Here is a 17,533-nt window from a genome sequence, read left to right as displayed (position 1 = left end):
TAACCAACCTTGTTTCCATTTCTTGCCGACCTTATTACATAGGTCAAGAATCATGTCACGAAATTTGTTCCGCTTGTATTCAATTTCTTCGATTAAGTATCGCTACTTAGAAAAAGAAGCTGGGAATTTCTTGGTCGCATTTCTGTGGAAAGCACTTGCCCCAAAAATATAAGTAAAATAAGCGCCCTGTTGATTCGCCGTATTGCCATGGAGAAGTCTGGTCGGTCAAGGTGGAAGCAAAAATCTAGATAATTTCATGGAAACTGTGGAGGAGTGACACACACACCATAACCTACCCAATAACCATACTTCAAAGCTTCTAGCCAATGGAAAGGCGAGTTGAGTGCGTAGCAGGTATGGTTTTTAGTCACTGCAGCGCACACGTGAGAAGCTGAGCTGAACACTGACCCTGCTACTTGATAAATGTGGAGAACCTACAAACATTTTGGGCTGAGCGATTGCAATTCAATATTCTGACACGTAGAGTGAAGAAAGATCGTCCAAGTGAATTTTTATTACAGTCTGTCACCTGTGAAGATTGAGCATCGATTAAGCTCAGTATTTAGTTCTATAAAGGCCTCTGGTGTAATGTATGTGGCGTGAGCGTGGTTTTAGACTTAGTAAGGTATGTAACCTTCGAATCTTCCATCCAAACGCCAATGTATTCCAACCAAATTCATATTTCGAGTTAACTTTGTCGCTTGTAACAAATAATTCTAGTTATAAAATGGAACATCGGAGTTTCTCTGGTTGAATATAATTATGTAAGGCCCTCTCTCAGATTGAGGCGTGCCATGATTTGTAAGAAGATGATTTCATTTGCTTGATTAAAATTATAATTATTATAAACCATAGCAAAAAATAATTACAAGTTTACCATCGTTCAACCAAAAAATATGATGAGTTGCTCGTATTGCGTCATTTTCAACTCGGTCATGCACCACATGTCTTGTTTTGGGACGTTTTTGAACTTTGCACTCCAAACCGTGTAGGCCAGTTATGCAATGACTTTTGCAAAGTATAGTAACATCTTCCGGGCCTAGGCGTTTCTTTTTCCATATTAGTTGCATCCTTACCGTATGCTATATTTTAAATCCCAAATGTTTTAAAAGAGGCCGTTGTCTTGTTCGTTTAGAACCTTGCCGTCTTACCTCTGGTTTTGAGAGCAATTTCCCTGAAAGAAAATAATGTACTGGTTTTAATGAGCTTTCTACATGTGTTTGCACTTTTTTCGGAGAAGGGAAAAAATAGCAAATTATGTAACAAAGTTATCTCAGAATTAATGATCGAAAATTTTGCAAGGCCCACGTGGACATTGGAGGCCTGGTTGCCATATCACGCACGCTACATACCAGAAGGCCCCATGTGACAGGGCAACATTATCAAAGAATTATGCCTTATCTACGAAATTATGCCACATCTATCAACATAATGAACTTTTATAGGGTTGGGGCGAGAAGAATTTGAGTCTATATTTAAGACAATATTTTGGGATTTTATCATAGAGGTTTAACTCTCCAAACCCCCTTCCCTGTTTCCATTAGCCCTGCCTGTACCAGGCTTGTTTATGTGTCTACCAGGGTGCATTCTATGTTGATCCTACGCCGGACACTTTTTTTTGGCACTCATAAATTACGCCAAGTCTTGTGGACTTAAAAAAGGGTGCTTCTAGCAGCACGCCAACAGCCAACGTTTCTGGTCGAATATTTTTGGTGACCCTCTTTTTGAGAATCGTATAATAAAGGTTTGAGAGGAATGACAAGAGAACTACAACAAGATTTTCACTTAAAATTTCATAAATTAACGAAAACGATTTAAAGAATAGTTAGCTATATAAAAAATTAAAAGAACAAAACCTGGATTTCAAACAATTAATTTCAAAGATTTGGCAATACATTCATGCACAAACATATCTCACAGAGAAACAAAACAGTTGAGTTAATGAAATATAAGATATTAGTACGTAGCTTATTCATACCAGAGTACCTTTCAATTATCAGACAGGAAAGGACAACGGCCTTTATCACTGTCAATACGATCAATTACCTTTGATACAACATAATCCTTATTTCTACTGGAAAAAAACGTGTTCTGTCGGTGCGGCCGCAATTTATCATCTCCCTGAATGTAAGTTTTAATCCCATCCTTGATAATATTTTTGCAGTTTTGAAGTGACGGCAAGGCCCATTGCAGCTTCGTTCTTCTAACCAGTGTTTCGTTCGATTGCCCTCCTGACTGTTTTTCCTTCTCATTGAGCTGTAAAAGCTTTCAGCTATTGCTCCAGGCCCTCCCTTAGCCAAAAGAATGTCAATTAGAGCGCAAGATGGCTTACTTGCAATGTGACAGATTTCTTCGTTGTTGTAAAATGATTGGTACATTCGCTGTTCATGTAAGCGCACTTTCATAACTTTTCCATTTGAAAATACCATTTTGAACTGACAATCTAATGTATTGCTTTCTTCTTCTTCAAACTCTTCAAGTGTTGCATTTTGAGTATGTAAATTAACATTATTTTGGCTTATAATAAACCATTCTGGGCACTTGCCATTCCAGATGCCTGCTTTAACAGCGTTTTTTATTCTGGACATGTAAAGATACGCCATTCTTGAATCGAAATTCATCCCTGATTCCTTCACATGTTTTAGCTCGCTAATCGTTGTTAATATGCGCTTACATTCTTCCACTCCATATACTTCATACTCACCTTCATCTACAAAATATTTTATTTCTTTATTAACTCTTTTTCCACAGTGAAGCTTAACAAGATTCGCCGCATCAAATACTTCAAATGTTGATGGTGATTTTTCAGCAAGCGATTCAATTCTAATATTCAAAGCTTCACATAGCTCTTTGGCCAAATTCTTGCGATCTTCTTCGATATCTTTACTGTCACGCAAATGCCACGTAAAGCGAGAATTTCCATCTGCATTTTTTCTATTATCTTTCGTTATGAGCCAACCTTGAAGTAATTCAACTCCTTTGAATTTTAAGCCAGGTATCAAAGAGTGTTCGACTTTTGACAGTCTAGGAAAGACCAGGGGGTTCCCTTTTACAGCTTTTAGCAGAATTTCTCTGACTTTAGGCCACCACATTTGTAGCTTCCAGATTGGAGTGTCAAGTGATTGGGCTCTCAGCATCAGATCAATAATAGGATCCATGATATCCAAAAAGGATAAAAGATCTGCCACAAAATCACTTCCAGCAATCATGTATTGCCACTCTTCGTCTTCATCCCTCCGTGGATGTAACAATTCAAATGCCTGCCAGTACGATTGGTAGCTCTGTTCAATTTTGAGCCACTGCTCATACGATGAACTCATGAAACGCTGAGTAGCATATGACACAGGTCGTCTCGCAGTACTGTCCACCATCTGCAAAAAGGCAAACCCCTTTCCATTTGCCAAAACATGATTGAACACATTACATCTCTTGATAAATCTACGGAAATGTTCTCCACCAGGTGAGTTAGCATCTCTTACTTCGGTAACAGCAAGGTTTAAAACATGGGCTGTATCCCACGTTATGGGGAGAGCGATCACTTTGTCTACATGCTCTGGGATCTCCAGTTGCCGAAAAAGTGAACTTCTGAATCCAGAAGCCTGATAAGGGCCATCAGCTGCCACACCACAAAGCCTTTCCAGAATTTGGGGGGAGAAATTATCAGAAATTGCTTCCAGAAGTTTTAATGCCAATATATCATATGAGGCTTCGGTAAATTCTGTATAAATGGCAGGAGCTGCAACAGGTATTGGGGAGGGTATCCCATTCTTATCTCTGGCGACAACCAATACTGCTTGGTTTGTTGTTCTGGCTGGTGTAGCTTTATCAATGGTAACCCAAAAGTGTGGAGGAAGGAATGTTGATGGGAGTGGCTGATTAAGGAATTCTGCCGTCTTCTTGTTCATCGACTTTTCCAGGCAGTACAGTATGTCATTAAACAGATTCCTGCCATGCCCAATGTTTCCAACATTTACAGAGCAATTTGCGAGTAAAGACACTAACACTTCAAAGTTTCTTGCTGCTGCACCAAGTTTCAAATCCACTATAGCCGCTTTAAATAAATGTGTTGCAGTTGTTGCATTTTCATTATTGGATTTCAAAGCCTGCTTGTATGCTTCCATGGCAATTTTATGTGTCTCTGAGCCGTTTCCTATGATACACATGTGGTCAATTAGCATATTTTTTTCCCGGTACCAAGTCCTATTATGACCTTTGATTAACAGACTCGCGATTTCCTTTTTCAAGAAAATTCCAGTTGCAAATGTTCCACTGCTTCTTGGATTAAGGATTCGCTGTGCTTGTAATGGAGTTAAATCGGCTAATGTTGGCTTAGCTTTCAGATGAAGCTCATAACATGGCAAACATCTCAGAACTGCACAACCACTTTTCTCATCATAGAACCACTGAATTGGCTTTGATGCCTCAACTAATTCATTGATATTGTTGGCTTTCTTCATTGCAGCAACTTGCCTTCCAGTCTCTGGGTCTTCAAAAACAAGCTGCTGTAAGCTTCTGTGCTTTGCTCCAATATCATCCACCTTTAAACTTAATTGATTTATCTCAGTCATAATGGCATCCATGTCTACGGTGCTGTTCTTCTTTGTTGCATCTAATTTTTCAGTTCTAAAAGATAAAAGTGTACTTTGAGTGTCCATTCCAGATATTTCTATCCCATCCAATGTTTCTTTGTCACTTGATTCTGTCATCAACTGAGGCTCGTTGCTGCATGCTTCCAGGGGTTCCAGGGGCTCTATGGGTGATAGGGCCTCCATGAATTTATTTTCCTCACTTTCAGTATTTGATTCAAGTTCATCAAGGTATTCTTCGTAGCTTGGCGTAGCTAATTCTAGATTGTTTTTGCCTTGAGCTGCTGCAGTGCTATGTACCGGGTCTATTGAAATAATCTGTGATGAAGTTGTACTGGTGTTTCTTTCTTCAGGTGTAGTGACTTCTGATACGTTCTGTTTTGCATATTTTAACTTCAATGAACTCACTTCTTTTGCAGCTGTTGGAACAATTGTGCATAACTTCGATCCAGGAATGCTGTGCCATCTATTTTTATGACATTGAACAGTTGAATGATCTGTTCTGCATACAGATGTATATCTTTCATCCCTTTTTCCTTTCAAGTGTAATTCAAAGCATTGCAAGCAAGTAAAGCTGCCCTTTTCTGACGAGATTTTTTGTCTCTTTTCAGGGATAACTTCTTTGCTACTACTTGCACATCCTTTCGCCCAGGACAAAATCACTTGTTTCTTTCCTATACTTTGCTGTCGACTTTGTTTCTGTTGATTATCTGAAAAACGTTAATTGTTATATTTTATTCATTTTATTCCCGCTATTCATTAAAAGCGATCCCTCTTTTTCTTGGGCAATTCAAAAATAATATGAGCTAATTAGATTAAACCAAAATTAGTCTTTGCTTAGCCAGCATTTCATTCCTTACAAAAATGTGCGTGATTAAGAAGCCATAGAAGCATAGAAGTGAAGGTGTAAGAAACCAAATTAACCGAAACGTTTATTATGATTGCAAAATAGAGAAAAATCTAAAGCCCCCCTCCACATTAATTGGCCTTAGGGGCCATTCAAACAGTACTTGTGCTCAATATCCATCGATTTTGGATCTCCCTCCCTACTGTTTGCTTTTGTACGGTTTGGAGGTTGCCCCTCCCTCGAGCGTAAGAACGTACTTTTAAGTCATCAACTTCTCCCCTCTTGATTGTTTGAATCTATCACTTATTGCACTTGTTTAAAGTTTGCAAAATCAAGTACATACACAGGAAAATTAAAAACCTACCGTTTTCATCAATATCCATTTCAATCCATGTAATATTCTAACGGAACGCAAGTTCTTGGCTTTGCCTCTTCATTTAATATTGAGACCACATGACAAACGTTCGAAAATGTGACAGTACTTCCTTTTTGTGACAGTACTTCCGTTTGAAAGTGTCATCCCAACTTCTGTCGGGAAACGCCTTATCTATATGGACTCACCAGGGTGCATATAATACTCAGCATGCTCCTTGACATGATTTTTCCTTCTTTGTGTCGAAATACGGACCACAGAACCATGGACCACGGAATAACGAAACTAATATAGAAATCAAAGAAAACACCTCGCAGAGGAGATTAGTTAAGCATATCAAATCATATCTCGGCGATGCGCCACGCCGTCACGCCGTTTTCTGTCAACGATACGCCAATAATTCTAAACAAGTCATTGATATTCGGGGTTTTCTGTCGCTGACACGCTAAAAAACAGAATTTTTTTTTTCTACGCCAAGGCATTTTTCTTAGCCCACGCCGGACATATTCGGGCCTACCTACATGAAATGCACCCTGGTGTGTCTAGGCTCCCTCACATAATCAGTCTCTTCCTGTTTTATCAGGATGTCAGATTGACAGCAAATCATATTCAGATATTGGAAATGTTTACAAGATACACTAGTATGTAAATTTTACAAATATAATAAGAATTAAAATATGTGGTAAGGAAAGATTCATTGTTCATGAGCTTGATGTTTTGGACATGTAATGTGAGACTACTCTGTTATATTCTTTCAGTGTTGTCATGATTCATAATTCTATAAAATTGATTATGGTGTCCTTATCATTTGGCCACTCTATATTTAGGGTGAACTCCTCACCATGCAGTGAAGTTTGCCCAATGACCTGAAAATGTTTTCTGGATATGTTTTTGTTACTTCTTATTAATCTATTTAGTTATGAAATTAGCAAAATTGATGTTCTGATACTGTGCTTAGTTGCAATTGTCAAAAATAATTATCCTAAGAGCTGATCACCTTTATCTATTACTGATCATCTTGCTAATCATTTCATTGGAGTCATTGAACTGCATCAAATCTTTTGTTTGGTTGGCCTTAAAAAAGAAGCATTAAAGAAGCCGTTCTGTTTATTGTTCAGAGATAAGGCAAATAGTTATTGTTTGAAGAGAAACTGCACTGTGAGTGCATTAAGTCTAACTATGAGTAGCAGCTGTGGCTCTTGATGCATTATTCTGCTCAAAGTATGTGCCATATGCAGACCAGATGGTTACTTTAGATTGTTGTAATTGTTACAAGTAAACAGTATTTTGATAACAAGACATTTTCTTATTGTTCTATAGGAATAAATGCACTTGACATGCTTTGTTTAAATATGCCCTCTCATTTTGATGCCTTCCAGCACCCATAGATAATGTATACAGCTATGCTGTTTCCTTTTTTGTATTCAGTTTACTGAAAGTTGCACTAAAGGTGTTTTTGTTATACATGATTGCATAGGTTCTCTGAGCAATGGGTTGTTTTGCTTTTTGCTAGCCTTTTAATAATGAAGTTAGAAGAGTTGTTAAAAGGAGTAAAGTTTTAGTTTGACACTTTTTGTTTTTTGCCCCAAATTTTCAGAAATGGTCAATTAATATATAAAGCTTAGAATTTGCTAGTGACGATTTCAGTGTTAATGAATATATATCAGGATGAGATCATTGAAAACAGGATGATTGAAGCTCTTGCATTTGGGTCAGATTTGAGTATTTTTTATAGAAGTGATAAATTAATAACCACTTGTAGCTTGGAGTTTAGTGAAAAGGCCCTGCATGCAAAACTTTTGATAAAGTTATTCTATTCTATATAACCTTCAACAAGATATAATCTTAACCATTTGTGATGTTGCAATTAGCTATCCAAACATTTATTGATTTTTTGTCATTGCAGGTTTCTAGTTGTGTTTGAAAATGCCCTGTATTCTTGATTCTGATGATGCAAACAGTATCCAGGTGAAAAAAGATTCAAAAGTTGTTTTAAATTCTGATGAGAACCAAAAAATGAGTGGAGAGACACCTGAAAATGGGATAGAAATTAAGAATGGTGAGAATGGACATGAAGATTCCCTGGAACAGGAAGAAAATTTAGAGACTTTAAATGGAGAAGTAAAAACAGAATCAGAAGAAGCGAAAACTAATGCTGAAAATCCTGAAGGTTTGTTTCAGTTGTTTGAATACCCAGCCATTGTAGAATAACTTTTTTGCGTTGTTAGCAATATTCTATTGATGTTCGAAGCCCATCAGATAAAAGAAACATCAAAGGAAAGGGAGTAGAGCAATGTTTTTTCCTCATCAAGACTTTATAATGGAGTTAACAGAGCACTGTTTTTGATCTCCCCACCCTTCCAACAGCATTGCATTTGTTTCTGTCAGTCATTTATATCTATATTCTCTCACCTTGGTGGATGACTCAAGATAGCCAGCATCTTGAAGAGATTCTTTTTGTTCTGTAGAAAATAATTGATAAAAAACTTTTTTTATTACAGACATTCCACTGAAGATTTTCACTATCAAGCTGATGATTCCAGGAGCTGGTGAACCTTCTACATTGCAGGTTTGTTTGATTAAAGGTCAGAAGTAGTATTGTCATTGATTTTACAACAGGATAAGAGTTTTACATTAAGCCAAATATACCATTAATTATCTGCAACAATATTTTGCCCTGCATCATCAAAAATCTTGAAAGGAAATTTTGTGATGTATCTGTCAGGTGACAAACATGATATAGTGTTTAAATGAAATTAGTATCCAACTGAAAAGTAGATGGAACTTAAAAACAACGACTGAAAGGGAATCTAACTGATCATTTTTAATTATATGCTGTTCCTTTTTTCAGATATCAAATCATGATACTGTGCAAGAGATCAGGCAGGTAGTTCTGGACAGACCAGAGAGCTGCTTCAGGACCTGTTTCAGTTTACAACTCAACGGAAACCGCTTGGATGATTTTGTTGAGCTACACACAGTTGAAGACATGAAAGAAGATGCTGTTGTGAAAGTTGTAGATGGTATGTGTTTTGAGTGTAGCATAATACCATAGAACAGAGATACTTAGATATAATGTTTCATGCAGTAGAAATTTTGGAACAGTGTAGAAACAAGAATTGATAGATTGTGGTATCTGCGAAAGTTATTTTGCCTAATTGACAGGAATTTTGACAAATAAGGGTATTACTCATTTGAAGCTCTTTGTTTTTGTAACATGCCTCTGGGCTAAAATTAAAAAGCAAATATGTAGCTCTTAATAATTTGCATTAAACTGCCATTGCAGTAACACAATGAGAATTCTATTTTTAGAACCATACAGTGTCAGGGAAGCAAGAATTCACATCAGACGTCTAAGAGATCTTCTAAGCACGTCACTGTATCAAAGCTCATTTTCTGCAACTGATAACCTCTCATTGTCTCTGTGCACTACCATTGCTGGTGTTGACCCAGAAGGTGAATGTGGTGAAAATTTATCTAATTGCATGTTATTAAGTTTGATACATCATGTATTGGAGTGAACTGTAAATATTTATGAAAAATCAAGCGGCAAGGAGACTGGTTGGCTTAAGCTATGTTGCCATGATTCAGCAAAGTAATGGCTTGGTTTGGGGTTTCTGTGCCATCTCTCCATGCAGCCCTTACAAGTTATCAAGGAATTTATTGGCTTGTTTCTTGCCATAGCCCCTTCATTTTTGCTCTCTATTCTTCTATTCATTTTGTTTCTTCCCTGAATGCCAAATAGAACAAGCACCAATTGGAAGGTGTAACATTAACTATAATTCATCAAATGAGCTTTGAGGTTTTCTTTTGCCTCCTCTTTGTATCAAGGCTCAATATGCCATCACATGTTAATTTATTCTTATTGGAGATAGCTCTTACAAAAATTAATTGAAATATGGCACCTTAAGACATTTCTGTTTTGCAAAAGATTATGGAATGTAAAAGTTTTCTAATTAAAGTGCCTTTAACACTTTAGATGAAATTCTGAAGGGATCCAAAGATTCAAATTTGCCAACTGAGGATTGCACTCCTCCTGGTTGTTCAGTATTGGAAGAAACTGGCAGCGTCCCTGAATTAGAGCCATTGATTCCAGAATCCAATCAGCCCAAGGTAATTCTTTTATGCTGGTATTCAAGTTGTTTTTCATGATGTTTCTTGTATACTTAAGCCTCTTTTCCTTTTGAAAAGAATTTTCTTAATCTATAATAATACAATTTCACATTTTAGGCACAACAATGCTTAAAAGATTTGCGCTACTCAAGCTGGAACCCACCTCCAGGTCCCAGAAAGTTGGCTGGTAAGAAAGCGTTTTTATTAGGAGCTTCCATGTTGAAATTATGTCAAAAGGTCAGTTAACATTAAGTATTTTATTTTATTGGCCTATGAATCTAAAGTAAAATATTTTAGAAATTATCAAAAAAAACTTCAAAGAATGAAAGATTTATTTTAATGTAGCTTGTTTTGTTTCTAGGTGATCTTTTATACCTGGATGTTGTGACACTGGAAGAAAATAAATATAGCATAACAGCTTCTTCTAATGGGTTTTACATAAACAGGTATTGTATATGTTTACTATTTAAAAGGCCAGCTCACTTCACTAAATTGTGTGGCACAAATTTGCATAATCCATTGAATATTGTTCTTACTTGTTAATTGTTAATTTCATCTCTTGAAAAATTACCTTTCAGAACAACAGATGTTGAATTTGATCCTAAGCCTCACAATGAACCATGCAGAGCTCAGACCTTGGTTGGCCTTCTTTCCCAAGTAAGAATCTTTTGCAAGGGCTAATTTCATGTATTCTTTCTATAATCAACTGGAATTACATTGATAAGAAAAGAAACAATATTGCTACTCCCTAGGCTCAGTATTTCTGATAAATGAAAAACACTGTTTTATTAGTCATATAGGGTAAAACTCAGAGAAGGGTAAAACTCAGGGCTGCAATATAAGCTGTTGTGTTCTATACACAAAAAACACATGTTTCTGAGCTTATATCAAGGAGTAGAAATAGAATTTTAACAAATGCCTCATGATTACATTAAGCGTGAAACTGGGATGGCCCATTTTTTACAACCTCCGCTCTCCCTCCCCCCATCTATGAATCAACACATTAACTGGATTTTTTTTATCAGCATAAATTGATGGAAGCTGGGGTGTGATTTTATACCACAATCCTATAATATTTTTTTAGGTCAGTCCATTATTTAAAAAGAATTTCTCAGCATTACAAAGACAGAGGTATGTACATTTTAATATATGTATATATTATATTTTTCAGTCTTATTTTTGGGTGATATTATTGCTGCTACAGGTTACAATGTGTAACAGTTTTAACTTCTAAAAAATGTCAATTTGTTAGTTTCTTGTGCTAGTTTCTATATCAACCTTGAAGCTATTTTCCTCAAAGTAACCTTATTTAGCTTCATGTGATAGGCTTTTCAAGAGATGGTGTTTTTGTGTGTTTTATCGTTTTATTGATATTGTTTTATTGCCATGGTTTTTGAGAGAATTTGATTTACTACATTTATTTTAGACATTATACATTATATATATATTATAAAGACATTTTTTATGGTCTTAGATTCAGTAATATTTGCAAGGTTATCTGCAATTTGAATTAAAAGTTATGCATCTTAATTCAATGATCAGTTTTGGTTCTTCTTACACAGCATTGAATTATTGTTTAGACTATGTTTTCCATTTGGGATCATTAAAAATTATGTTTAATTCTACAGTGTAAAGAAACATCCACTTGAGGTTGTACCATGCCCGTATCAAGGTATAGCTCAGTTTCTGTTGTATTTTTGCTGCTTGTTTGGGTTCTTGTGTGTTTTGTGTCATACTTAAGTAAGACTGCGGGTTACATTTCGCAGCCGGTATTTCTTACGTGTATATATTTACTGAAAAGGTATAGAATGAAAACCTCTGGTATTTTAAGTCAGGTGTGATAGAGATGACTTTTTGACTCGTCTTTCTGCTTCAGCCTGCAATATATATACGTGTCATTAGCCAACTGATCTTATAAAACAGATCAAAAGTGGTCCTAATTTCTACAGTTTTTCTCCACTTTGCGTTTTTAGATACAAATTTGATTACTCTTGCACATAATTAACCCATCTTTTATATATGTTATATGTTGGATAAAAACTTAATGTGATAATTTTTCCTGGGAACGGTTTAGAGGATTCTTGATAATTTGATAGACCTTTTGTATGCAAAACTAGTTTGATTAAGAATAGTTTGTTTAGAATAAGCAAGAAATTCTGGTGGAAATTTAAACAATTAAGTTTTAGTGACAGTATTTCTTCCGTTCTCTTCAGTCTACCCATGGATTTCCCCACTATTCGAGCATGTTTCCGATCCATTCAGAGCCGAGGACGGTAAGTGAGAGCTGTTTTCAATGATCTTTATCCTATCATATTTAAATCCAAACCGATTTACGTAAGGCAGGTTAACCACATTTGTTTTGCTGAGATCTATCTGCAAGTTGCAAAAGTTTTTAATTGTTTATAGTGGTGAAGCACTTTTCAGAGAAGATTAGATATTGGTGCGGTGCTGAATGGTGAAGACAGATAACATCAAAGCTTATGATATAAGATATCAAATCAAAGCTTCATATAAGTGGCAAGTTTACAGCGAATAGATGTATCTTATTTTTAATTCACTAGTTAGAAACTAATAGGCTAGCCACTTTTGGCAATGATTATAACTTCAAAAAGGATGAAATATCTGCGATTGAAAGGAAATGTTGGTGTGTCCTGAAAGCATGATGCTCGACATGACAACTAAAGCAAGGGGGGCTACCGAGGGGTGGGGGAGACAAATTGTAGGGAGATTGGGGAAGACCTAAAAATTGGGGTAGTTTATCACTTTTCTGACTGCTTGCTGGCGAAGTAGTTTGTTTTTTGGGATATCTTCTGAAGGTAGGAAGACATATTCATGTATGTGTTTCTGATTTTCTATTAACTTACAAACCCTAGTCGTGACTTTCAGTGAAAAATTACGCAAAAACTTGTTGGATTTCCTCCTATCCGATTTCTTGACCCAATTTATTGTCAATAACAATGCAGTGTTGCTGAAAGATATGATAGAAATCATAACAGATGTACCTTTTCTAATCAAATCTTAAGCAATGTTCGCTTTTCTTTAAAAGAATCCTTTAGATTGATGAAGATAATCAAGCGGTCGTATACATGCAAAGTATATATATCTATAAATCAAAGTTACTGTTTACCGGTCAGTGCCCTGTAGGCAAAGCTGTACATGATTTTGCTGTATATAAAAGGAAGGTTTAAAGTTGCTGCTCAGAGTTTCACGCTTGATGCGCCCAACAGTTCTAAAGGCATGACACAGTGCTATCTCTCTACATCTGTTGAAATGATGGTTGAAAATCACCTCTGGATAGTCATAAACTAAGATGCAACTTGATGATAACGTTTTTATTGATGGGCATTGAATTTCCCAAATGCTTGTCTTATTTTGATTTGTGTGTGAGCATTACTTTACTGAATGCGTTATTGTCCTAGCTGTTACCGGGAGAATTGGATACGAGGAGCAAATACCTGGTCAAGTATGTGAATCAAACTTACATGATTTGCTCTTGCAGTAGAATCGCATCTATTCAAGCTTGTACTTTTTTGATGTTCCCAGTTACTAGATCCTTTTCCATACCTCCATTTACTCGAATCACTCCACGATTCTCCTTTCAACAGGAAAATCAAGTGGTTGATTACGTCTTCGGTGAAGTGATAAGTCTACGTCAAAACCAGTGTAGTAAGAAGCACTCTATAGTTGTAGTTTAGCATTTTGATGTGCAAAGTGGCTACTGTTTTTACACTGGGGGTAGATAGACCGATACTGTGTACTAACTTTATCAATGCCGTGAAAAATCCTTCCATTTTTCCATCCTTTGGTAGAAAGCCCTTGGTTGAAAACCCTAACCCAGACGGAGCTATGTTAGAATTTCTCTAGTGCGAGGGCAAAGCCGTTTGGACCAAAAATATCATCTTTTTCAGTTGAGAGACTGGAATGAAGAGCTGCAATCTGCGAAAGAGCTGCCAAGAAAATCGACGCACCAGCGGATCCTAAGAGATCGTGCCCTTTACAAGGTGATTATTCGATCAATCTTGTTTGAGGTTTAATTTTTTTTCATTCTATTCTCATTACAGTTTAATTGAAAGTGATAGTGACTAATTCCTTGGGGCGCAAATTCCTAATCACACCAAAACCAGATAAGTATCCATGTTCAATTAGAAAAGTCTGCTATCCACAAATCTGCTATCCGAGGATGCAAGTATTTCTATACCGATCTTAGAAAAAAAGGCTTGATCGTTGCAGACCAATATTGCATATAGTTTTGATTGATGTACATTTGATATTCCAAGGTTGAATCAACCTCAGCCCAAGTTTTATTAGTAGGTCGAGGGAAAATATTTCCAATATAGTTTGTACCTATATTCATTATCATGTAAAAAACCTTGGTACCATGCTTTCTCAACCTCTCTTCCAGTTGCTGGAAGCCCTGTAGACATTTTGCTTCCTTATCGATTTTTTGCCACCCATTCTACGCAGATAACAAGTGACTTTGTAGCTGCTGCGACTAAGGGTGCGGTTGCTGTTGTTGATGGAAATGTTATGGCAATTAATCCTGGTGAAGATGAGAAGTATGATCAATTTTGCTTTAATCATTGAACCTTAATGTCACGGACAACTGCGTTCTTCTTACATTGATTTTCTAATTAATACTGCTTGCCCTATCCCACAATTAGCTTTCTTCTTAAACTTTAAGCACGCCTAAGGTCAGAAAAAAAGGAATTAGCGAATTTATTGTTTGAACTGTACGTCAATTCTCTGTATGTCTTTTACCGGAACGCAGTCATTAGAGACCCCGTGATCGTGCCGAGGAAAGGTTCCCATTTCTTCCTATCTGCACGTTAACTTTATTTGTGTTATGCGTGAGTCATTTGAGTTGAAAGCATATTACGAATTAAGAATTATATTTTAATTTATTAAGTTCTGATTTTATTACGATTCAGGCTGCGAATGTACATATGGAACAACATATTCTTTAGCTTTGCATGCGACTCTAGAGATCATTACAGACGATTTGGAGGTATTTATTTTCCTGAGAAACCTAATTTTCATTTTGCTGTGAAATTAAATAAATTTAGGTAAAAAACATCATAAACTTTAGCTATTTTTGGGTTCTTTCAGTCTTCTAAGCTGTAAGTAGTTCTAAGCTGTTATTAAAAGATAGGGTGCCTCAACTGGGGGGAGCAAGGGTAGTGACTCCCCATTCCCCCAAAATTGAACAATTTTCTACCTGTTGCTATTGCTTGCTTTTTGCTCGATGTCTGGCCCCCTCTTCCCCCCCCACCCCCCTTGAATGCAGGCTGTACCACTGTATATACCCTGATAAAAATCATTCCTTATGACTTTCGTTAGAATCATAACTAATTGACTGAAAGTTCTGTGAACTATTTATCAATGTGAAGTTGGCCTGGTATAAAAACCTCTGTTTGCCTTTCAGGGGATGCAGCTGCTTATGCCGCGGCGGTAAGTGGTGATCTCGTATTCATGCCATTTGATACTTTTGCTCGTTGCTGTTGTTGAAAAAATTAGAAATCCTTGGCCCTTCTATATATTGATAAATCTGCTCTTCCGCAGGGTGGTGACCTTGGTGGCGTTGTTGCATTCAACCGACTTGACATCGAGGTAATTAAACTCAAACATACAGATTAGCTTAAAATAGTTATATTTTTAACTTTTTATTCTAGTCACTTGAAAACAGTCTCTCGCTGTCTGAAACTAACTTGCTTTTCCTTTGGACACAAGTGAAACGTTTAGACCTAGCTAGAGAGAGGCGCCTAAGTAGTGTCACTAAACGTCAGGTGTGCTCAAGCTTTTCAATAATTTAACTTGTAAAGTTTACTTTTTTGTGGATGCACAGACTTTGAATTTACAACAAACGTTCACAAACAATTTGATTTTGGCTGGTGCCATTTCCCAGAAGCTGTTGAATATTTTAACAGCTGATCCATTCACTAGCCAAAAACTAACCTACTTCTCAAATTCATAACAACGCTTTTTCGAAGTTGTTGTGACTCCACCGAAGTAGACAGTTTTATGGGCCTAAAATAGTTTCACAGACAGCACTGTTGTGTTCAAGTTTGTTGTCTAGTTATTGATCCACAAAAAACCTTTTCTAGAGTCTGTTACGCGTGATTCTACTATTGTTGTTTCAAGGCTGCAATCCTTGAATGATCACCACAGTGATTCATGCAGGCAGCGTTTTCTGTAACTGAACATTTAGTTTATGTAAAGATAGCAGGTTATTTGTTCGAAGAAAGGATCACTTTGTGTTTTAAAATTAGATAGATCAAAAATGGTTTTTTAGTAACGGATTTTTTTAGGAGCTTTTTTTATAAAACTTTGTGTATTATTGAAAGGTTAATTTGTGGTACTAGTTAAGGTCCTAAAGTCCGTTGTTTCGTTGTAGGGTCTGTACACCCTTGGGACTGTGATTATTGATTACAGGGGGTATCGAGTGATTGCCCAGTCAATCATACCAGGTAAGGGTTTTAGCTCGATGTGTTCATAGAATTATATGATATTTCTGTATTGCATCAACGGCTTTTTTATGGACACTTTTCTACGGTGTCATGACATCACATGCAACTGAAAAGACTAAGTTTCTCAGTTGGTTTCTGTTGTCAGATAATGCATTTGAAAATTTTATATTGAAGTGACGAACTAGCGAAAGGCTATATAATCTTAGAGAACATCACAAAATACCTCACATTATGCAGTTAAACGTATACGAACACAAATTCTTTCCCTATAGAATTACTGTAGTTTAGTTTTTGTTCTTGAATTTATGAACTTATGAGATTCGGTTAAATGTTTTGTGTTAATAAGGGAATCACAAAGTTTTTTGATATTCGTATTTCATATATTTTAGGTATACTGCAGAGAGAACAAGAGAACTCCGTTGTTTATGGTTCAATCGACGGTGGAAAATCATTGTCAGGCAATGAGAAATTTTTGGAATTGGTGGGTTCATATTAGCTTAACTTTTCATATTAGCTTGTTCAATAATTCATATACCAGTTTTCGTTGATTAATGACAACATTGTGGAAGTTAAGTTGTTTATCCTTTTTGTTTTTGGAAAAAATTTCAATAATACACAGAAATGTCTCACTGTATTATAAAATGCTAGTTTTGGTTCAACCTTCAGTATTTAGTCTCAAACCCTAAAGAAACTCTTGCTTTTTCATGGGTTAAAAGTGGCCTCCCAACGGCTGAGTGTAAACAAATGCTTTCATATCAATTCTCTAGAAGAAGGGTATGAAAAATGATGACAATCTTCATATTTTTAGCTGAAGAAGGCAGGAGAAACCCTACGTACCCGACCACATAAGTACGTATTTTTCCAGAATCCATTTAGTATCACTGATGCATTTTTAGACAGTCTTTATATATGTGCTTTATGTTAACTATGACGTAAGATCGAGCTTGATTAATGCCCTGTTCAAATAAACGTTTGTCTTAGTAGATATGTTCTCATTGCCCGTCTATAAACTTTTAGTTGCTAGTGATATTTGAAGCTAGTTTCGGTGAAATTTGTTCTTCCTTTTGGTGTTTATAGTCTTTCTGTAAATGCTTTTAGTTTTCACCGAAAAGTGCTTCTCTGCTCAAATTCACAACAACGCAATCAACCG

General features: G+C 36.3%; 2 protein-coding genes across 3 annotated transcripts in view; one reads left to right on the top strand and one right to left on the bottom strand.

Annotated features, from left to right (window-relative positions):
- The first annotated feature begins 486 nt into the window (after positions 1-486).
- LOC135683214 (clustered mitochondria protein homolog) overlaps positions 487-17,533 on the top strand; it is a 32,133-nt gene continuing 15,086 nt past the window's right edge. Inside the window, exons 1-21 of one of the 2 annotated variants that reach the window (XM_065198414.2) lie at positions 487-625; positions 7,713-7,976; positions 8,308-8,375; positions 8,658-8,829; positions 9,119-9,262; positions 9,786-9,919; positions 10,037-10,106; positions 10,281-10,365; positions 10,498-10,576; positions 11,004-11,050; positions 11,548-11,591; positions 12,133-12,192; positions 13,339-13,382; positions 13,828-13,920; positions 14,384-14,475; positions 14,848-14,924; positions 15,342-15,367; positions 15,479-15,526; positions 16,311-16,383; positions 16,773-16,864; positions 17,192-17,232. In XM_065198414.2, the coding sequence (XP_065054486.2) occupies positions 7,733-7,976; positions 8,308-8,375; positions 8,658-8,829; positions 9,119-9,262; positions 9,786-9,919; positions 10,037-10,106; positions 10,281-10,365; positions 10,498-10,576; positions 11,004-11,050; positions 11,548-11,591; positions 12,133-12,192; positions 13,339-13,382; positions 13,828-13,920; positions 14,384-14,475; positions 14,848-14,924; positions 15,342-15,367; positions 15,479-15,526; positions 16,311-16,383; positions 16,773-16,864; positions 17,192-17,232 (1,733 nt within the window). In that variant the 5' untranslated portion in view covers positions 487-625; positions 7,713-7,732. Of the gene's footprint in view, positions 626-6,902; positions 7,028-7,712; positions 7,977-8,307; positions 8,376-8,657; positions 8,830-9,118; positions 9,263-9,785; positions 9,920-10,036; positions 10,107-10,280; positions 10,366-10,497; positions 10,577-11,003; positions 11,051-11,547; positions 11,592-12,132; positions 12,193-13,338; positions 13,383-13,827; positions 13,921-14,383; positions 14,476-14,847; positions 14,925-15,341; positions 15,368-15,478; positions 15,527-16,310; positions 16,384-16,772; positions 16,865-17,191; positions 17,233-17,533 lie in introns of those variants that run through there. The other variant, XM_065198415.2, reaches the window with a different exon arrangement.
- On the bottom strand, positions 2,043-5,925 carry LOC148959941 (uncharacterized). The gene is made up of 2 exons (XM_089109256.1): positions 5,798-5,925; positions 2,043-5,296 (listed from the first exon to the last, which is right to left on the bottom strand). The coding sequence occupies exons 1-2, from the start codon at positions 5,814-5,816 to the stop codon at positions 2,043-2,045; spliced, it is 3,273 nt and encodes a 1,090-aa protein (XP_088965382.1). The 5' UTR covers positions 5,817-5,925.

The sequence above is a fragment of the Rhopilema esculentum genome, chromosome 7 (assembly GCF_057945365.1).
Source record: "Rhopilema esculentum isolate cy_ngs chromosome 7, ASM5794536v1, whole genome shotgun sequence".
In the NCBI taxonomy this organism is placed as follows: domain Eukaryota; kingdom Metazoa; phylum Cnidaria; class Scyphozoa; order Rhizostomeae; family Rhizostomatidae; genus Rhopilema; species Rhopilema esculentum.
Note: the sequence above shows the minus strand (reverse complement) of the source record. Positions and strands in the feature narration are given on the sequence as shown.